Source organism: Anser cygnoides, chromosome 20 (genome assembly GCF_040182565.1).
Source record: "Anser cygnoides isolate HZ-2024a breed goose chromosome 20, Taihu_goose_T2T_genome, whole genome shotgun sequence".
NCBI lineage: Eukaryota > Metazoa > Chordata > Aves > Anseriformes > Anatidae > Anser > Anser cygnoides.
The window spans coordinates 138917-161738 of NC_089892.1; the positions used below are offsets into that span (position 1 = coordinate 138917).

Here is a 22822-nt window from a genome sequence, read left to right on the forward strand (position 1 = left end):
AGTCTCCGGTCCTCGCCGTGCTTTTTGCGTGTGGAGGGAAATGGGAACGGGTGGGGGAGTGGCGCGGTTGTCGGATAACGCCTAGGAAAGAGCCCTGTGTACGCAGCACCGGTTTCGGGCCCTCACGGCTGCTGTTGGTTTCAGCAGTAGCGTCATGTGCTGAATGCAACACACGCCTTAGAGCTCACGTATTTTTTACCGTTAGGGAGACTGTTAGAAAATTGTGTTTGTTCTAAAGAGAACGTGTGCCTGTTAGAGCAGCAGATATGCTTTCTGCCATATGTGCTGAGGAAAGCCCTTACGTGCTGTCAACAGTAACAGTTACCGCATGAACTTGTGACTCGACAGAAGCAGCTGGTTTTGTGCATTTAATGCCAAGTGCCTTCCTGTGTTTTTATCAAGAATCGATACTTCTATGCAGGCCACGTGCAGCCTCTCATAGTGAAGACTCTACTTTTCAGTGCTACTATGCCATGTTAAGAGGTGTACTTTAAGGTCTTATTCTGTGAAGGTAAACAGAAATACATTTCTGTACAGAAATAAACATATTATTGACTCCCATTCAGATTCCTCAATTGTTTTAGATTTGGGAGCTTCTATTAATTAAATTTGGTTAGTTATCTAATGAGTGGAATGAGTTCTTCCAGAGAAAATACATATAAATAAAGCTTTTTAACTGTTTGCCTGATGTTTCAAACATATTGTAGGAACCTGAGAATGTTACAGCATAGTATAAGTGCATACAGATCACAGAGTTCAAGAAGTAGCATTTGAAGCCTTCAGTTTCATGGTTAATTCTGTTCATTGGAAATAAACTGGGAAATAGGGAAAAAAATTAAAGAGGTCAGAGAGATACAAAAGATGACTAACATCCTTCAATACAATTCTCCAGACATATCTTTGTATCTTCTTTAAACACAAAGCAGCTAACTTTTTTTTTCTTTTTCCCATAAAGTGGTTCAGGACGAAAGTCTGAATAAATTCTGTCAGTAACTAGCTTCTTATCACTCTGTATGCTTTGTTCTCTTCCCTTTTTCAGCTTAACCACGAGTAAACTGTAAGACAGTGTTTATATGCTGTAGTAGGTTTAAAACTTGAATCAACCCTTACTGGATTGAGAACTTGAAAATGTTAACCTGTAACAAGAAAGATGTAAATAATTCATAATGAATGCTAACATGCACTTGCTCTGTACAACTCACTTTTAAGTCTTATACAGGTCAGACAATAGTTCAAAGTTTGTGCAAATGCTCATTACTAGCCTCATGAATATTTTACGATGTGTTTAGTCACTTCTGTCTATGCTTTAACCGACGGAATACTGATGTACCAGTAATAAAGATGTGATGCTTACCTTGTTTTCTGAATAGAACTAATACAGTATTTTGATGTATCACAGGTAAATTTTTCCATAACCTTATGGAGAAAAAGGACTTTGAAGCATGGCTTGATAACATTTCTATTACATTTCTTTCTCTGACGGACTTGCAGAAAAATGAAACTCTGGATCACCTGATTAGCTTGAGTGGAGCAGTCCAGCTCAGGCACCTCTCCAATAATCTAGAGATTCTTCTCAAGAGGGACTTCCTCAAACTTCTTCCATTGGAACTGAGTTTTTATCTGTTAAAATGGCTTGATCCTCAGACCTTACTCACATGTTGCCTCGTCTCTAAGCAATGGAATAAGGTTATAAGTGCCTGTACAGAGGTCTGGCAGACTGCATGTAAGAATTTGGGTTGGCAAATAGATGACTCTGTTCAGGATCCTCTACACTGGAAGAAGGTTTACCTAAAGGCTATTTCAAGGATGAAGCAACTGAAGGACCATGAAGCCTTTGAGACATCCTCTTTAATTGGACACAGTGCCAGAGTATATGCACTTTACTATAAAGATGGTCTTCTGTGCACAGGTAGGAAGTTCAGAAAACTTGTAGTCTTACAATTTTGTTATCTTCTACACAGCCTCATTTGATTAATTACAAGTTGATTTTCCTTGACCAGATAGGTTATTTTCATAATGCTAACTCAATCCAGTGTGATTCAAAAAAAAATTTGTTTTGCAGTTTCTGAAGCTTCTGGCTCTAGTAAGCTCACTAGTCACTTTAATAGAAAAAAAAATACACAAAAAATACACGAGGACACCAATTTCTTTACTGGTCAAAAAAAAGAAGATGGTAACCTTGTTGCATATCATTCTTCATATTAGCAAGCACATTTGAGAAGTACAGTTATGTTAGTTATCCTTTAGAAGATATGTTAGTCAGGTTAAAGGGACCTTGACTGGGCTGACCGTATGTATGGTCACTGCAGTCTCTCAAGCTGTATGAGGCAAAGTGTCTTCCTTGTGACAAGACAATTTCTCTGATATATTCATAGGCACTTTCAGTTCTTAACATAATCTAAGCTCTTGTATAAAGACCTATAAACTAGATTTAACCTTGCTACTAATCTGACTTGCATATTGTAATGGTGGTTTCAGCTTCGTTCCTGAAGAGTGCAGACTTCAAGATTTCAGTTTGAACTCAGAAATACAGCCAGAACAAATATGAAACATTAAGTACGAAAGAATGGTAACTACTGTCAGAGCATATTCCAAGGATTTCCCAATGACTTGAAATCACAGTGTTATAGAATAAGTTGGAAATAGTGGCTAAGTACCCCCACATCAGCTGGTACATTAGGGTGTTTACTAGAAACTAGCAACTAGACGCTGGCCTGTCTTTTACTTTCCTAGTCAGCAGGGAAGGAAAATCCACACGAAGCAGCATTATCAAACGTTACTGAAAAGTGGCACATTTATGTGCTGAAACCACAGGAGAAAAAAAGAGATGGAATGGTCTGGGCTCTTTTTCCCACTCTCTAAAACCAGGGGACTTGAGTTACTGTTTTAAGTTTATTTGTTTTAAAAAACAAAAACAACAACAAAAAAAAACATCCAGGGGGAGAAAGGAAGATGGCAGGTGAGGGGGTCTGGTATTCATCTGCTGTCTTTCCATCTTTCTCAATGCAGAGATTTAATGGACTCCTTTCCTACCTGAAAGAAACTAAAACACAGTATAGTCAGTGACTACCCAAACCTGAGCGTGATCTATCTTATAAAGCTTCCAGGCATTTGTTTCAGTAGATACTATCAATCAGAGTGGGTGCTGGAATCTATGGAAGGGAAAAATGGAAGGCAGACATCTAGCAGCATAATTAAGATTGTTAATTCTTTCCTATGAGGAAAAGATGAGAGAGCTGGGACTATTTTCTCTAGAGAAGAGAAGGCCTGGGAGAATCTTAACAATATACATAAATACCTAAAGGGAGGGTAGAACCAGTTTCATCAAAGGTGCCCAGTGACAGGACAAGAGGCAGTTGGCAGAAACTGAAACACCAGAGGTTCCATCTGAACGTCAGGAAACCCTTGTGTGGATATTTTTTTTTTTTTTTTAACTGTGCAGGTGATGGAGCACTGACACAGGTTGCCCAGAGAGGTTGTGGAGTCTGCCTCCTTGGAGATACTCAAAAGCCATCTGGTCATGATCCTGGGCAACTGGCTCTACATGGCCCTGCTTGAGTCATGGGGGTTGACCTCCAGAGGTCCATTCCAGCCTCAACTGTTCTGTGATTCTGTGAAAATGCTATGTTTAAGACAAAAATGAAATACTAGTGAAGGGTTGAAAATTGTATATATTATTTGCTTGCGATTATCCTGTTATTTTATATTCCAGGATCAGATGACTTGTCTGCAAAACTGTGGGATGTAAGCACAGGTCAGTGCATCTATGGTATCCAGACACACACTTGTGCTACAGTGAAGTTTGATGAACAAAAGCTTGTAACAGGATCTTTTGATAACACAGTAGCCTGTTGGGAGTGGAGCTCTGGGGCAAAGACACAGCATTTCAGAGGACACACTGGTGCAGGTATGTTGAACTTCTCAGTTTTTAATTTCACCAGTCAAGTAATATACATCACATATAATAGAACACATTATAATTTAGGTTAGCTTTCTGTACAATAGCATATTGTTTTAAAGCTCTGTCCCTAATCGCTTTTTGGGAGGGAAGTGGCCAGAGCAGATCTAGATCTGTCTGTCCTTGGATAATGCCAAGGCATAGTAATATAGTTTTTTGCAGGAAAATAATACTAGATGCAGTAGTGATGTAGTGCTCTAGAGTTTAGAAAAAAAGAGGCAAGCCATATATAACAGGGAGCACGTGTCAATAGGACATGTTTATATCCCCAAACTGGAGATGGTCTTACAGGAAAGAGCACAATAGATCCTGGGAATCTCTATTTGCATTTCTGTCTTAATTATCTGTCCTCTACCACAAAATATCCTCAACTCAGCTGTAGGTCTGTTCTTGTATGACATACCAGTCGTACTAATCCTGCTGAAATTGACTTCTTAGAACTATTATCTTAGGAACTACAGTGATGTTACACTTCACTGTAATCCAGTCATAATGGAACCACTGATTTACATGCTTTTAATTTGAACAAATGGTACTTTTGTAGTGTATGTTTGGGGATGCATTGATAATTCATGTATACAGTTCAAGAACAACAGTTAAAACTGTAGTAGCTTATGCATTTTGACCCAGTTAGTGTCTCTCATAAAAACACATGCACAGAGACGGTATTCCTTATTTAAAACCCACTCTGTTTGTAGTTTTTAGTGTGGATTACAATGATGAACTTGACATTCTGGTCAGTGGCTCTGCAGACTTCACTGTGAAAGTGTGGGCCTTATCAACAGGAACATGCCTGAATACCCTTACTGGACACACGGAATGGGTCACTAAGGTGGGAATATTGATTTTTTAATTAAAAACACTTGCAAAAGACTTCCTTGCATGAAGTTTTTAGCATGTTCTGAATTTCTGTTTCCTAATCCCAACCTTGTCCCTAGGTGCAGAACCGGAAAATATCAAGAAATGTAGATATTGCAAAATAACATTTCAAAAGAAAAAATACTTAAGCTGTAACTAAACCTTTCAGAACACTGAAGAGATTTCTGTTCCAAAGCAGCTGGAATAATACTAGGAATTGGTGTTCAATTCAAAGACCAAATGAATACAGTAGTTCTGAAAGAAAGCTACTCTAAAAATTATGTAGAAAAAGTAATGATCTTGATAACCAAAGTGTAAGCATGACAGAAGTGTTCTGAAGTTGAGAAACAGTATTTTCCTTGCGAGCATTTCAGAACTTGGAATGTGTGCTGGGGGGAGAATTGTAGAGAAGTACATATAGTAGTGTATTAGTACAATAAGTTCTCACTAGTAGGAGCAAAAAAAGTGTAAACAGCAGTTTCCCTTCAGTTGCTAAAAGTATCTGTATTGCCTTTAACAATCTCTGTAGCATACTCCTGTATAATGAAATGGAAAATACAAATGAATGCGTGGTTAACAGCATCAGAATAAGTCATTACATCCTTCAATTACAGGTAGTTTTGCAGAAGTGCAAAGTCAAATCTCTTATGCATAGTCCCGGGGATTATATTCTTCTAAGTGCAGATAAGTATGAAATCAAGGTATGTACCATATGTCACGAACACATCATTGTTCTTCCTAGGGAAATAGAATACTTGAGTGCTCTGCTGATTTACAATTAATATAGGACTTTTTCTCTCATAGTCCTTACTTGTAAAGTTGTGTACAAGACAAGAAACTCTTTGGAAGCTAACTTTTCAATACTTTCTGTCACGTTTAGAATCAAATGGTAGCTCAACATGAATGGTAATTTAAAAAAATAAGTTTTTTTTTCATGCCTAATGTGCTAATGTGACAGTGAAACACTTGGGCAAATACTGCTGTTTTTAGAAGATAAGATAAAGAAGATAAGTATTTCTGAAAAACATTTGCACATTTACCTGCTGTTTAACAAGAGACTGAGCCTATTTGAGTAATGGTTTATAACTTGAATGTTTTGTGGTCTTAAAATGTTTTTTGTTTGTTTTTTAATTCTAGATTTGGCCTATTGGAAGGGAAATAAATTGCAAATGTTTGAAAACACTGTCTGTTTCTGAAGATCGCAGCATATCCCTGCAGCCCAGGCTGCACTTCGATGGTAAATACATAGTGTGCAGTTCAGCACTAGGATTATACCAGTGGGACTTTGCCAGCTATGACATTCTCAGGTAAATCTTTCATCTTAAGGTGTGTAGAACTTATTCCAGTGGTGTACATTGAAGAAAATATAAAGTATTCTGTGGAAGTATTATATGAAATGTATTGGTTTTAATAACTTTCTTTAGATGTAATTCAAAAGGATCTTGATAAAAAATCTTTAAACATCTTTCTTCACACATTCATAGAACTATAGAATGGCTTGGGTTGGAAGGGACCTTTAAGATCATCCCGTTCCAACCCCCATGCAATGGGCACGGATGCCACCCACTAGATCAAGTTGCCCAGGGCCTTGTCCAACCTAGTCTTGAACTCCTCCAGGGATGAGGCATCCACAAGTTCTCTGGGCAACCTGTTCCAATGCTTCACCACCCTCTGAGTGAAGAATTTCCTCCTAACCTCTAATCTACATCTCCCCTCTTTTAGTTTAAAGCCATTCCCCCTTGTCCTGTCATAATCTGACAAAGCAGAAAGTTTACTCCATCTTTTTTAAGCCCCCTTTAAGTACTGCAAGGTTGCAATGAGGTCACCCCGGAGCCTTCTCTTCTTTAGGCTGAACAGCCCCAGCTCTCTCAGCCTTTCTTCACAGGAGAGGTGCTCCAGCCCTCTGATCAGCTTCGTGGCCTTCCACTGGACCCGATCTAACAGATCCACATCCCTGTGCTTGGGGCCCCAGACCTGGATGCAGTACTACAAGTGGGGCAGAGTAGAGGGGGACAATCCCCTCCCGTAACCGGCTGGCCACTCCGCTGTTGATGCAGCCCAGGATGCAGTTGGCCTTCTGGCCTGCAAGCACACACTGCTGGCTCATGTCAAACTTTTTGTCCACTAGAACTCCCGAGTCCTTCTCTGCAAGGCTGCTCTCAATGAGTTCTTCTTCCAGTCTGTCCTCGTGTCTGGGATTGCCCTGACCCAGGTGCAGCACTTTGCACTTAGACTTAGCTCATCCAGGTCCCTTTGGATGGCATCCGTTCCCTCTTTGGTATCAACTGCACCACTCAGCTTGGTGTCATTGCAAATTTGTCGAGGGTGTACTCGATCCTTCTGTCTATGTTGTTGATAAAGATAGTAAACAGTACCAGTCCTAGAACGGACCATTGAGGGACATCACTCATCAACAGACTCCACCTGGACATGGAGCCATTGACCACCACTCTCTGGGTGCGACCTCCAAGCCAATTCCTTATCCACTGAATGGTCCACCTTTCAAATCTGTATCTCTCCAAGCTGAAGATCAGGATGTCATGTGGGACCGCGTCAAAGGCCTTACAGAAGTCCAGGCAGATGACATCAGTTGGTCTTCCCTTGTCAGCTGATGCAGTCACTCCATTGTAGAAGGCCACCAGATTGGTCAGGCATGATTTACGCTTGGTGAAGCCATGCTGGCTCTCTCAGGTCAACTCTTTGTCTTGCATGTACCTTGACATTGCTTCCAGGAGGACCTTTTCCATGATCTTCCCAGGCACAGAAGTGAGGCTCACTGGTCTGTAGTTCCCCGAGTCCTCCTTACTACCCTTTTTAAAAATGGGAGTGACGTTTCCTTTTTTCCAGTCACCAGAGACTTCACCTAACTGCCAGGACTTCAAATATGGAGGAAGGCTTGGGTTGGCTTGGTTTCATTCTGTTTATATTGACCAGATTTTATTCTAATGTATCACCAACCATTTGATTGCTGTTTTGCTTTCTGGCCACACACTACTCCTCTTATTTTCAAAACATGTGCTGTAGATTTTCAAAAGACTTAAATCAGACTTCAGTGCTCTAGTTGTGAACATAAAACTGTAGTGACTGGAAGCTAGTGTTGCTACCCAAATTGCTCTGCAGCAAACCAGAAGACCATTTCTGCAGGTCATTTGACAGTACAAGGTATTAAAAAGACATTTCTCCCTTGTATAGCACTACTCAACTGAAATCTGTTATTCTCAATAACAGTGTGGAATGACAGTAAAATCTATCGGACTGCAAAAAAAGGGTCAAGTATTCTGTTTCAAAAAACAGAATGAGGTTCTGTCTGTTGGAAATGGTGTCATCAAAGATTGTAACTTATCAAAAAAGTGCATTCTAGAACTGTTAGCAGACTCTTAATTGAAATGTCACGAATATTTGAAGAGTGCCTACTGTAGGAAGATCTACTTCAGAAGAAGTGCTTCTTCGAAAGAGAAAGATGTTCTCTCACTGCTGAGAACAGTTTTTCATCGCCATAGGTTTTTGTGCCTTAGTTCTGTGCTTTATGTAATGCTATAATCAAACAGTCAGCTGTGGAAAACATTCTCTTTAATTTCTGTTCAAGTTTTGTTTATTAAGGCAACAAAATCCCAAAGGTTTAGTGGAACTAATATATTCAGTTATTTCTCCCTAAAGTAAAAATATTTAACTTATGCTAAGGGTCAGTAAAGCAACATTCTTTTAAGGACTAATGCTGAATGATTTATTGTATTGTCACAAAAAGACATTTCTATGCTTTATTTCCAGCTTTTTTTTTAAAAGAGTGGTCAAAAGAATAGTAACAGATCTTGTACCTTTTTAAAGACATTTAGGTGTGAAATCCCTATGAAAATTTACTGTAAAATACAAGTACATCTTTTGTGTATATCTGGAAATTGATTTCTTTTTTCCTCTTCTGCTGTGCACAATCCCTTTCAAACTTTAACATTTATTTATCTTTAGAAGGGTCTGTCCTGAATGCAGAAAGCCTGCACTGAAACCACTGGCCTGACTTGAGGGCTCACTTCCTTGATTTGAAAAATTTTCATATAGTTCTTCTTGAATAATTTAGAAAAGATGAGTTTAGACACTTATTCTCTATAGACACATAAGAATTTGTTTTAGTAATGCTGGTTCATGACTGTGTAGTGACAGAGTTTCTAACAACACTGTTTTATCTTCCAGGGTTATCAAGCCTCCTGACTTCTCAAATGTGTCCTTGCTGGGCTTTGGAGAGATATTTGCTCTACTATTTGATAACAGATACCTGTATATAATGGACTTGAGGACAGAAAAATTGATAAGCCGCTGGCCTCTACCAGAGTACAGAAAATCAAAGAGAGGTTCAAGTTTTTTAGCTGGTGAAATGTCTTGGTTAAATGGACTAAATGGCCAAAATGATATGGGCTTGGTTTTTGCCACCAGTATGCCAGACCACAGTATCCATTTGGTGTTATGGAAAGAACATGGCTGAAAAGATCACATATGCAGAATCTTCAGGACTATCAGCAGCGTGTCCATAAAATGAAACTTTGCATGAACCAAAGTTGCACACCTAGTGGTATCATCATGCAGTGCACAATCATTTACTTTTATTTGGGCATTTGGGAATGAGTTGTTTTTGACATAATGCAACACAGCATGCTAACAGTATTCGCCACTAAATTTGTCTTTTACTCATGTTTAAGCATACCTTTTTGGGCTCTGAAGCATAGCTTGTAATGTTTAAACCATTCAAATCCACCATTAAGTCTAAAATGAAATAATGCTTGTACCTGACTTCTGCCCTGTTTTTTTTTTTTTCGGCTGTTGGAACAGAAGGTGAAGCTACTATTTTAGAGTAGGCTTTTGTGTTTGTTTTTTTTTTATATGTATCAGCAAATACTGGTTACAGTGCATGGCTGCTTTTTTAAATTGAATGAGAACATAGACCCTTTCTCTCCCTAGAATTGATTTTTGTCAAAATGTTTTTTCCTTGAGATAGCTTTAAGCGCTTCATCTTTGAAATTGAGGAATCAACACAGTCCTTTAACTAGGATCAGATGTTAACAATAATAATTTGTTTAAGTTTAGGAATATGTCGATATGAGCTTTCCTCAGACAGAATGAACCAACTTTTCATCTATCTGATAGAGCTTGCCACAGCAATTAACCTTAGAGAACATCTGACAGCATTATCATATTTATTGGTGGTTATCTCACTCAGAATGATTTGATCAGTATTTTATAGTTGACGTTTCCTATGGTTTGTGTGGGAACGTAATTTAGTTCACAGATAGTTAGAAATAAAATGAATCAGAAGATGATGTTCAATCCCTACACCAAGAATCACACTTACATTAAGTGATGTCTAGCAGCCATACACTTTTCCCAGAAAGTTGAAGTTAATATAATTACACACTTAAAGTAGTTGCTGCATCTAGATTTAGAAAGCAGGGGCATATGTGAACGGTACATTTCTGAAAAGAAAAAAAAAATCAAAATTTTGAAAAAAAAAAAAGGCATAGGAGTAAAAAAACATCTACTTTAATCAGCTGTAAGAGACCTGATGAACACGAGTTAACTATCGAGTAGCAATACTCTACATATTTTTGTGCTGTATGACTTGTACTTAAAAGCTGTATCAATGCCATCTCAACTCCTGTGCTTTAGAAATACTTTGAGGTGGTTTCTTTCGTTTGTTTATTTTGTTTTTGTTTTCCTTACAATAAAATCTCCCCTTAGTGTCTATTTTTACACACGCTGAAAACAGGAGTTTTCATGAAGATTGGCTCAGGTCCTTAAAAAGATGAATTTGCCTAGCACTAGTGTTTTAAGTGTGATGTTTTTTCTTTCCAGTATCTATCTGTGGAGACCTAGTTCCTTGGGTAGTAATGAACAAAAGTATATAGTATGAATTGCACCAATGGAAGGAGAATTTTTATAGGCAAGAATCAATACTGGAGTGATGCGGTAGGAATTGCATGAATTCACAGTGGAGCAGCATCTCTTGAATACAAGGCTGGAGTCTTTAGCTACCCAGTTTTCCATCTTTATTCATGCCAATTTACTTTGAAATTATGCTTGTAGTTAAGGATTTTATCAGGTAGAAGCCAAATTCACAACACTTTATTTAAACTATGCCAAGTGGGGCACACATGATGATCTCTTACAGCTTTTGCTATCTCACTCAAAAGTGAAAAACAAAACCAAAACCAACATGAAACAGAAAGCTTGCAATAACCTGTCTGGAAATGCAGTTCTCATTGTTCTTAAGGTGAGCATAACTATGCTGTGCTTGATGTGTGCAGTAACTCATGTTAAAGAAGCTGTGTGAAGATGGGACACCTATAAAACATTGCATTAACCTTGAAAGTTTAATTAAGATTCCTTCACAAGAGGAGTTTAGGCAGGAACATGCCAAAAATGGCATTATACTCAAGCTGATGAAATATGGATTAAATATTTGGACTGCAAGATGAATGAAAAGCTTGAAGAGTGGTCATTAGTGATATGAAATCCAACTGGTATCCAGTTAATAATACTCTTCAAGGGCCAGAATTGGTTAATCTTTTTATTAGCGACCCTGATGATGCAGAGTGCCCTCTCAGCACGTTTATAACAATTCTAAATTGGAGGTGCAAGGGGGGGACCTGTCAGAAGGGGAAGAGTCAATATGCAAGGGAATTGGGAATGCTGTTCTGAGGGACTAGCAAACTGGACAAATGGGCTGGCAGAAATCTTGAGTTGACCAAAGTAAATGCACCATTCTGCATCTGAGAATCATCCCTCACAATGGGATAGTTGGAGACAACTCAATGGAAAGTGGCTTTACAGGAATGGACCTGGGAGTGCTACTGTACAGCAAATTGAACATGAATCAGTAGTATGCCCTTATAACACAGAAGGCTAACTGTACACTAACATGTTCTACCAAGTACATAGCTGGTAGTTCAAGGGAAGAGATTCTTAAATTATGTTCAACATTCAAGAGAACATCCGCAACCACATTCAGTGTTGAGTTCCCCAGTACAAAATAGACAATTATGCAGTGGAACAGGTCCAGTGAGAAGCTGCAGAGATGGACAGGGAGCTGAAGCACAAGATGTCTGAAAAACCTGTGAAAACTGAATTCAACCTTCCAGACAGAATAGGCGCGAAGGGACGGCTGGGGGTGGGAAAGTTGGTATGCACTATTACAGTCACCAGCTACCTATTAATATGGTGTAGAGAAGACAAAAAACAGACATTCCAGCATCTTGCAGCAAGATAAGGGCCAATGGTCATAAACTGTGCAATAGGAGTTCTGGCTAGCTTTAATGAAAATATGTTCTCCACTGTGAGGGCAGTTTAACACTACAACAGGTAGCCTAGAGAGGCTCTGTGTGTCTACCTAACCTAAACAAAAACCTAAAGAACACCTGCTTCCTTACCCTCCTTTGAGCAGGGCGTTGGAATGGAGACTTCCAGCTGACCCTTCTAAATTATGAATGGACCTCTTGCCAAGTGCTAAATTCTTTTTAGCATTGTGACAGAGTATGCAAGCAAAAAAGCATGATGAGAAGTATCCAGTACACAGTATACTGCTGTTCTACCCTTCTAGTCTTAGTCAAAAGAAAAGAAAAGGAAAAAAAAAAAAAAAAGCTTTTAGCCTTTACAAGGCAGATGAAGTTTACTTTAAACACAATTAGCAAGCAGACATTTATTCACACACTGACTCTTGAAGACTTCCAAGGAAAAGTTCCACCTGAACCTAACCAATACTACTAAGCAACTCATGACAGCGTGCGTTCAGGACATAGGTATGTGCCACCACAAAACTGATGAAAGAATGAAAACATGATTTTGGCATAGAAGATAAATAAATGAAAGCCTACTCCCACACATACCTCCTGCTCTCTCCCACATCAGACTAATACTTCTGCCCCTTCACAGGAAAGTTCCAGTATATTGCTACATCAGTAGATGCAGTACAATGCGCTTACTGGGGTTTAGCAAAAATGAAAAATGACTGAAATTGTAAAAGTACAGTGAACATACTTCACTCATCTCACTACGCCTCAGCTCTTCCATCTAAGAAGGTTGCAGCACAGACTTCATCTGAGGAACCCAACTCTTCATCAGCACTCAGCCAATTTTTACAAGGTACCATGTTTCATTTCACAGCTAAAACGCCTTTACATTTGGATGGTACATAAAAGGGCTGGTCTCCCAAAGCTTTACAGGATGTAATCTTCAGGTGCAAGAGATTTTTAATGTGATCTTTGAATGATATCCTATGTCTCCCTGGGACATAGACAACTCTCCACTTTCCCCTCCTTATAGACAAAGTTTCGCTTTTGAGCTTACAGTACTGTTTGCTGTAGCACTTTGTTAACATTCGTGATTAACGATGAGTTATATTTCCACAGTGTTGTATCCCTGATGAGGGAGTCTCTGGGAAGATTTTCTTGAAGGGGCACCCGACAGTGATAAATGAGGGCCACATCCATTGGAACATTCACACTGGTCCCATAAGCGCGTAGGACAGAGTGGACAGAAGTCTGAATCACCCTTCTTGGATCAATTATCATTTTCTTGGGATTGATCACCTCTTTCCTGTCAGGTTCTCTGTGCACATGCTGTAGTATGTTAACACCTGGCACGGTATTCCAAGATGAAACGTTGAACACAGGAGTGGATATGGTTTCTGGGAAGATATGGTTCTCAAAGAGGAAAATGCCAGTGCCTGGATTTTGCTCCTGAAGACTGCTCATCATCGTTTTCCAGTCTGGGTGCTTAAGGGGAAGAATTATTTCATCAGCATCATTAAGAACCACAAACTTGCTCCTCCGCATGTTACGGTATATACAGTCATTTAGAGCTGTGATTTGCCCATAGTAGCCAATGTGTGTTCCATCCTGCATGAAGTGCCATTTAGAGGAAACCTTGAGGTATGAGTTTATTGGCCAAGGAATTATCTCCACAGTTCCTTCTTCCATATAAAACTTCAAGACTTTCTCCATCAGCTCGCTGCAGCTGTTCTTATAGACTACCACTTTCTGTGCCCCAAGAATCTTGTACATTTCCATACTCTGTATAAACTGTAAGACATTGTTGTAATTTCCAAACATGGCAGAGATGCATACAGTGAAGTCAACAGAGAAGGTCTCAGCCTTCCGGTTTTTAATTTCAAACCTTGGCAGCTGGTCAATATTTCCATGTGGAGACTGATGAATTGATACATGTGTTGGATCGCAGATTTCAGGTTCCAGACAAACTATATCTGCTGCACCATAAGGGAATCCAAATCTATCTGAGTGAACATCAATTTTTGCTTTTGATACGTATATCTGTCCATGGGGCTGACAGCAAAACCAGCAGTATAGTTCTTTTACATCTTCATGGTGAACAATCCCAATCACACGAGTGACTTTGCTTTCTCTGTCATCAAAGTATGGAGATATAATAAAAGTTCTTTTATCCTTTAATGGAGTTATTGTGTTATTTGTAATTTCCCCTCTACATCTTCTACCTTCCTGTATTATTTTTGGCAGGTGATCAATTCTCTGTAATCTAAGATATGAAAATGCGACCATTGAAGTTAGAGTAATAATGCACACAGTGGCAACAAAGTATGATTTTTTCCCACCACAAAACATTTTGAATGTATCTAAATGTAGATGCAAATTTCTTTGTCCTTGCAGTTTATGCTGCTGCATCTGCAGGAAAGAAAATATTTAGTATAAGATAATATTGACTCATGTTCATTGCTGAAGAATTTCAGAAACAATCTTGGGGCAGGGGACATATCTCTGTCACTGTGCAGAAAAAGAAAAAAACATAGAACAAACCTTTAAACGAATGGCTGGTACTGTCTGTGACACTCTGAATGCACCTATATTTCAGATGTTTGGAATAATTTTTGTTAATGCAGGGTTCTTTGGGTACTGAATGTGAAAAAATATGACAGAGGTCTGTATACAAGAGAACAGGGAGCCATTAAGCATTATTTTTTTTATAATGAAAACTTCAGAACGTTAAATAGAAAATAATTTTTAAAGCAAAACAAAAAAATATCTACATAGTGTACATGCAAATGATACACAAACTAAACTCAGTTGGACTTCTCACAAAGTTAGGAGCAGACATAAATGAAATATATGCAGAATTAATCAAGCTCAGAGAAGAAATATATCAATCAGGGATTATTACACACGATGGTCCAGATATAGTCTATAATGTGTAAATTACCTAACTTGCGTTTCACCACAAATGAAACAATACATACAGAGGAAGATCAGTTTGTACAATTCAGCAGAAGTGAATGTTTAGCTGGGGGGTGATATAAATCTTAGCTTCTCAGTTATCAGCTCTACACTACTTAGCACTGCGCAAGGCTGAGCTTGCAGGGAAAGCTGCCTCATATTATTTTTTTTACCAGAGATCTGTGTCTTCTGACACTGCATTAATGCTGGTACTGTTCCTGGCATGGCTGGGGAGGGGTCAGCTCTTGAACTTCTGCTGCTACAGGGACAGAGGCATCTCTGAGCATCTAGCTGGCCAAAGTCCCTTGCAGCACTCTACTGTGAGCAAGTGTTAACATATGACTGGGAGCCCATGGCACTCTCAATCAGTAATTTCTGCAAATGGAGATAAAATTACATTTTTCCTTATAAATTCACCTTTAGCCATCCACATGTGATCCACAAGTAGTACGGTGACAGCAAGTCTCTTCAAAGGCCCGCTTGTGCTGCAATGATTCTTGGAAGAAGCATGACACAGAGTAATCAAATTAATGTTAGGCCAGAAAACTAGACTGGTAGAAAAAAAAATCCCTGAATTCCAGCAAGAAGAGGGGGGTTAAAATGCCAAGATGGAATAAACCAATCCTATTGCACAAGATGAAGAAAATGTATCTACAGGCCAAGTTATTACTGCAAAAAGCCAGCTGCTCATAAACAAACAAACAAACAAATAAATAAAAGAGCCAGATTTCCATGTGTATAATTTATAGAAAAAATAAGTAGCAATGTCATAGATTTAGTAGATATTGGAAGACTCTCCTATTTCTTATCCTTCCATTTTCTTCTCAAGGATCTGAATAAAAATCACTTGCATTTTTGGAGGGATCTGGCATCTTCTGAAAGTATGCACGTGCTAGATCTCTAACAATACTTTTTCCATAGCATATTACTCAGTCTATTGTAAAATAATAATTACACCTATTATTCCACACTTTTTTTTTTTTCACATTTCACATATTGCCTAGATCTATTTTGAGAGCATCTAGCTCAATATTGTTTTGTGATAGAACAAAATACTAGCATGTTTAAAGAAAAGCAAGAAAGAGAACTAGAAAGTACCTAAACACCTAAATCCATAGTTTTGATACAGGTACCACACTCGGCAGCTTCACAGTTTTGGAAGTCCCTAAATTCTCTAGCAACTTTACTGTTTGGCTTGAAAAATTCCCCTATGGTCTGGTTTTCTGCTTAAAGACAGTACCTTCCAAGCAGAGGGGAAAAAAAATAAATAATAATAATAATAAAAAAATCTAGCTTATTAATACAGCAATCTAGCTTCTGCATCTCCAAGAAAAAAAATAATTGCCCAAGCCTTCAGAATTGTGTGCAGAATTTTCCCAATCGTCCTTTCCTCAAAAAGCACAGGAGAGTTATATTCACAATAAAACCCTTAAAGTGCCCTATTTGCCAAGGCTGATATTTTTTATATTATATTTTTATAGCTATCAAGAAATTTCTTTGCAGAGCAGAACTGTCACAGGGCATCAAAAGGCTCACTGCCTTTCACTATTCAGAAAGCAGAACAGCAGCAGCAGACAATACTGACTCTGTTCTGAATCTGAGGTGGAGAATCCCCCCCAGAAGTCCTTATAATTTAGAGCAGAACTGCAATAAAATACATGGTTAAGAGCCTGCTACAGTTATGCAATTTAGTGCTGAAGACTTGGGACTGAGAAAACTCAAATTTTGTGTGTCTCTTTATCAAACATTTTGAAGTCAGCCAAGAAGTTTCCCTGGAGCATTTAGTGTTCTTATTCCCAGACTGTTATATATTAAAATATATACAGTCTTACAATACAGATTTACTTTTCGTCAATCTTATTTATTTCTTAAAATATTGTTCACTCTTATAGGCTAATAGTTTTTAATAAAGAAATGTCCCAACATATCATCATTAAAAATATACAAGCAATTTCTTACCTGTTATTTCTTCTTCTTTTGCTGGCTATAAATGGACAACAAAAAGTTATCATTTCAATTTTGTTTTGAATAGTGAACATCTGAAAGAAAAAGTACCCTTTTAAAGCAGACAGCTGAGTGAAGTTTTTTCAGTTCAACTGATTTTTTTTTTGCTAAGATGTATCTACTAATTGTTTATTCTAATCAGATAAAAGCTTTTTTTTTTTTTTTTTTAAGATAATCTGCAAGAAATGCTCAATACAGAACAACACTGAGGAGAAAAAAAAAGTTGGTACAATACCTAAGACACATGCCAACACATTCTACTTCAAATGACTAGTGTTCTTTTATGTGCGTAATAGCTGCCACACCTACCAGAAAAACAAGTTTTCCTTCTCTTGAGCAAAGCATACAGTTGCCTCCCAAGAGCTTCATTTACATTACAAACTTGAATATGGAGTTGTCCAAGCAAATCAAACCTAGGCACATGGATATTTTAAACCCAATTGGTTTCCTTCTGGAAATTAATCATGCATGTTGATATATCTGCGGTTCACATGCATGCTTAAAGAGAACTTTAAAAATATACTCTATATTTGGTTTTGTTTGTTTTTTTCTGTAATGTACATTTTTCAGTAAAGTACTATAGGCTTAATTAAGATAGACAAAGACAGATTCAGATGAGGAAGTGTGAGAGAGATCCAAAACAATAGGAGTTTCTAGAAGCAGACACAAAGAGCAAAATATAAAAGTCAAGACACACCAGAGAACTGAATCTTAAAGAAAATAAATATTTGGGAGTTAAATTCACAGTTTTCCTGACATGTGACTCATGAATTTTTATCTCCTGAGATTAATAGCACAGAAATCTAGTCAGGAAATACATAAACTCAGATTAATGAGGAATGGTACATTTTTTATGTTCTCTCACTACTGAGAGTACATGGTAAATTTTAACTTAAAAAATACGTTTCCAGCATATTTTAAAGAGCTTATTTTCTTTTAATAATAATAATTAATTCAGGTTTTGTATTTTAATTCCAATTAGTATTCAAGTAGAATATGATACAAATCATGCAGATTTGCTTTAATACTAAATTAAGCTAATGGTATCAATGACTACTTCACACCAGTTTGTTCTTTTTCAGTATTCCCATTAAGAGCAAAAAGCCTTTCTTCCTCCCTGCATTTATGGACTGCAGTCATATCCCCTCCTAATCTTCACTTTTAATACTTTTTCATTAAACCAGGCAGGATGATCTAGTATCTTCTTATAAGAAGCGTTCTTCCCTGATCGGTTGCTTTTGCACAGTTAGTCCAGTTTCAGTTCATCTCTAGCACAGGTGATCAGAAATACATTTGTAAATGAGAATTGCAAGCCCTCACATACTGGACATATTATTTCTTAACATGTGCTAAGATTACTTTTTTTGCACATGCATCACATTGGACAGGTACATCTGAGCTTGTCATGAGACCAACGTTAATACACTGGCTCAGTTTTCCAGCCAACTGCAGTTACACAACATGCTTTCTTCTGCTGCAAAGTTGTAATAAAGAACATCTGTCCCAGCTGACTGAATTAATTACATTTCTCTTTATCTCTTTACTTACTGTCCTTAAAAAAATAAATAAAAATAAAAATAAAAATGCTCTAAAACCCTGTACGTGATCAGATTGCACTTAGAAACTTCCACACACTTAAATCGTCTTTTTTTTTTTTTTCCCCAAAAAAGGGAACTACTTGTGCTTTCTTTGCCACATTGTACCAATATGATCACGACATATTTATTAAACACCTGTCACTGGTTCTTCAGTAACTTATCTATCTTAGAATTTTGTAATGGAAATTATTCAATACTGGCCTCTAAATGGAGTGTTGTTTTCACCTTTGCAATACAACTTCTATTTTCAGACCTTCTTTTCCTGAACTCTCCACTATTAGCATTATCCTTACTAAAAGGTGGAGCAAAGAGCTAATTTAGTTCAAAAGCCCTTCACAGATCATTATTAATCTCACCAACATCTTCCCTGTGTTGTGTCCTTCCTCCTTAATTTATTTTCTTTGTATTGAGACAGCTGAAGATCTTTCATCCTGCTCATTTCAGTATCTTCACAAAGACATCTACATTAAGGGTGGTTGTTTGTTTGTTTGTTTGTTTTTATAATTCTCACCTTACTCTTCTACCTCTCAAAATGGGGTGGGGCAGAGGTGGAGGGTGGCAAAATAAACTTATTTCAGGGGTCAGTTAACAGATGTGATTACAAAATTTCAGTCACTAATAAACAGTCTTAGCATCAGTAGTACAGGAACACTACACAGCCTAAAACTTGGCTTCTTTGGGGTTTAACTGAAAGCAAGCTACTATTAATGGATAGCATTATTAATTTATTGTTTTTCATAAGTTTTATTCCCTCTTCTTTGCTTTATGGTTTTGCCAAAAGCAACCACACAAACCACCAGTGCTTAAATAAAAATTCTAAAGACTAACAATCATTTTGCCATCTTAATCTGGATTCTGTCACTGAACTTTTGATAGTTTAGCTTCTTCTCTTTGAAATGCCAGTGTTCTGGCATTCCATGATCTTACATGATCCAAAGTCAGAAGTATAATTTTTGAAGGGTTAAACTGAGGACAGTATTATTTCACTGTTGACAGAATATTGCTCTTGAAGGATTAAACTGGCAATTTCTATTCTAAATGCAGTGAAGGTAAACCAGAGAGTAATTCCATTAACTTAGTTTGAGCCATGAGACTTGCCAAGCACACATGTCCCTGTACACACAAAAAAGATCTGCCATACACCCATAAACCCATTGTAAACAATTAGACTTTGTATCCTTTGAACAGAAATAGGTCAGGTAAAATAAAAGTTGCATGACAATATTTAGAAGAGTGTTATTTCAACTTATTGTCCTTATCACTGTATTGGTTTTGGCTGGGAGAGAGTTAATTTTCTTATTTGTATCTCATATGGTGCTATGTTTTGGATTTGTGACCAAAACAGTGTTGATAACACACAATGTTTTAGCTACTGCTGAACAGTGCTTACACAGGGTCAAGGCATTTTCTGCTTCACGCATTGAGTCCCTGTGAGTAGTCTGAGGGTACACAAGAAGCTTGGAGTGGACACAGATGAGAAAGCTGAACCAAACCAACGAAAGGAAAAAAGTAGGGGAAAGAAGGAGGGGGAGAACACTTAGGGTTATGGTTTTCATCTTCTCAACTCTTACATGTGAAGAGGCCCTGCTTTTCCAGAAATGGCTGAACACCTGTCTGCTGATAGGAAATAGCGAATGAATTCCTTGTTTTGTTTTGCTTGTTCATGCAGCTTTGCATTATCCATTAAACTGTCTTTAATGCAACCCATGTGTTTTCTCATTTTTGCCCTTCTGCTTCATTTCCCCATCCTGCTGGGGGTGGTGGGAGGACTAAGAAGTGGCTGTGTGGGGCTCTCCTGCCTACCAGGTTGTGGTGGTTTTACCCTGTTGGGCAGCTGAACTCCACCACAGCCACTCTCTCACTCCCCCTCCTCAAAGAAAAAGGGTGAGAAAATATGATGGAAGAGGCACAAGGGTTGAGATAAGGACAGGAAGATCCCTCACCAATTATTGTCATGGGCAAAATAAACTCAGCATAGGGAGATTGCCTATCACTAGCAGACTAGAACAGTGAGAAACTAAAAGCAAACTAAAACCATTTCCCCCCCCCACCATCCACCCTCTTCTATGTCCTCCCCTCAAGTGGTGCAGGGGACCGGGGAACTGGGGCTACAGTCAGTCCACAACACGTGCCCCCTGCTCCTTCATGTTCACTCTTCCCCTGCTCCATAATGGGGTCCCTCCCACAGGATGCCATCCTTCCTGAACTGATCCTATGTGGGATTCCCACAGACAGCAGCTCTTCAAGAACTGCCCCATATGAGTCTGTACCACGGGATCCATCTTTCAGGAGCAAACCCCTCCAACATGGATTCCGCAGGAGTGTCAGCTCCCGCCAGATCACCTGCTACTACGTCAACTCCTCTCCACCTGCTACAGGTCCAGCCTGGAATCTGCTCCGGCGGGGGCTCTCTGTGGGCTGCTGCCTCCTTCAGGACATATTCACCAGCTCCACCTTGGGCTCCTCCATGGGCTGCAGTGTGGAGATTGGCTCCACCGTGATACCCATGGGCTGCAGGGGGACAATCAGCTCCACCATGGTCCTCTCCCCAGGCTGCAGGGGAACTTCTGCTCTGGAGCCTGGAGCAGCTCCTGCCCTCCTTTTTCACTGATGTTGGTGTCTGCAGGGCTGTTTCTCACTCCTCTCTCCGCCAGCTGCTGTTGTGCAGCAGTTTTTTTTTTTTGTTTTTCCCTTTCTTAAATATGCTCTCACAGAGGCACAACCAGCATTGCTCACTGGCTCAGCTCAGGCCAGTGGTGGGTCCCTTTTGATGCCAACTGGAGCTGGCTCTTAACTGACATGGGGCAGCTTCTGGGCTCTGCTCAGAGAGGCCACCCTTGCAGACCTCTCCACCACCACCACCCCCGAAGCCCCTGCCATGTAAACCCAATGCACAGGGTTAACCCACAACACACACTGAAACCGTTCCTTCAAGAAGTTATGCATTCTTTAAATCTAAAATTAAACTCCCACGCTTGTAGTGTATTCAGAGAGAGACTTCAAAAATTGTCTTTTACAATTAATAAACACCTTAAACTTACCATTCAGGGGTCAACATCAGTACCCCAAAATAATGCTATAGCTGACCAATATCTTATTTGCTATTTCATGGGCGGCGAGCATGGCGAGCCTCTCTTGCAAGTGATGCCAGTTACAGGATCCCAAGCGGGCGCTGCAGCCTGACACCCTCACTGTGCCCAGCAGTTTACCAGTTATCCGACAGCAACACGCCCCTCTCCCTGCTGCCTCCGGTCCTCGTCCCGTGGGTTCGCCTTTCCCAGCGCAGGCTGACGCCGGAGCGCCGCTGCCCGCACGACTGTAAACGCAGCACGGCGCGAAGCTGAACCGCGGCAGGGCGCCGGCGCTAGGGGAGCTCTCGCCGTCCGTCCCCCGCCCCCGTCACCGAAACCAGCAGCGATTACCTCCGTGGCGGCTACGCCAGAGCCTCCGTCTCTGCAGCCCCAGGAAAGGCGGGGCCGGCCGGCCCCATCACCTCCCACCTGGGAAGGTGCGGCGGCTGCGGGCGGGGCAGCCCCGGCCCCGCGGGACGCCCCGTGAGCGGCTGCGGCACTAGACACTCGACCGTACGAGCCGCCGGCAGTGCCCCCGCCGCGCTCGCTCCCGTTATGGCGCCCCCACCCCCGCCGACCCGCGTGGAGCGGACCCCGCACTCCACAGCACCGCTCGCGCGGGGCTGGGTCGCGGGGCGCCGGCCCGTTCTGGCGCCGCCGGTATCGGCGGGCCGCCAGGGCCACCGGGCAGTCGCTCCAGTGGAGCGGGGCCCCAGGCAGCCGGCCAGACCACTGCGGCGAGCGCCGCACCGCGCGTGCCTCTGGCCGGTCCGGGCGAAATGCCTTCGTTCCCGCCACCTCCGGAGGTTCGCCGGGGCGTTCACCGGGGCGGCTCCCTGCAAGGCCGCGAGGCTGGGTGACGCGGCGGCCAGGCCCAGGACGCTGACACGGGCGGGGCCGTGTCTGGGCCAGCGCCGGTCCCGGGAGCAGCACGGCGCTGCCGGTCTGCCCCAGCGTCTGGAGAAGTGCCGGGCCGAACAGGGCTTGCCCATCCCGCGCCAGACCCGTCCCCGCAGCGCAGTCCGCCCCGGTCCAGATGCCGTGCACCGGGACATGCTCCCACACCAGCATCCCGGGAATGAACAGCAAAGAGAGCACAACTGCAAA

General features: G+C 40.4%; 1 protein-coding gene across 1 annotated transcript; it reads left to right on the plus strand.

Annotated features, from left to right (window-relative positions):
• The first annotated feature begins 1419 nt into the window (after positions 1 to 1419).
• FBXW2 (F-box and WD repeat domain containing 2) lies at positions 1420 to 10552 on the plus strand. The gene is made up of 6 exons (XM_013188741.3): positions 1420 to 1909; positions 3713 to 3907; positions 4657 to 4790; positions 5431 to 5517; positions 5954 to 6123; positions 9002 to 10552. The coding sequence occupies exons 1-6, from the start codon at positions 1420 to 1422 to the stop codon at positions 9288 to 9290; spliced, it is 1365 nt and encodes a 454-aa protein (XP_013044195.1). The 3' UTR covers positions 9291 to 10552.
• Positions 10553 to 22822: the final 12270 nt, after the last annotated feature.

Bases quoted from the DNA above. Each gene is read 5' to 3' on its own strand.
- FBXW2 (XM_013188741.3), top strand. From the start codon at position 1,420: ATGGAGAAAAAGGACTTTGAAGCATGGCTTGATAACATTTCTATTACA. The intron at 1,910-3,712 runs GTAGGAAGTTCA...TTTATATTCCAG, and splicing joins AGATGGTCTTCTGTGCACAG to GATCAGATGACTTGTCTGCA. The intron at 6,124-9,001 runs GTAAATCTTTCA...TTTATCTTCCAG, and splicing joins GCCAGCTATGACATTCTCAG to GGTTATCAAGCCTCCTGACT.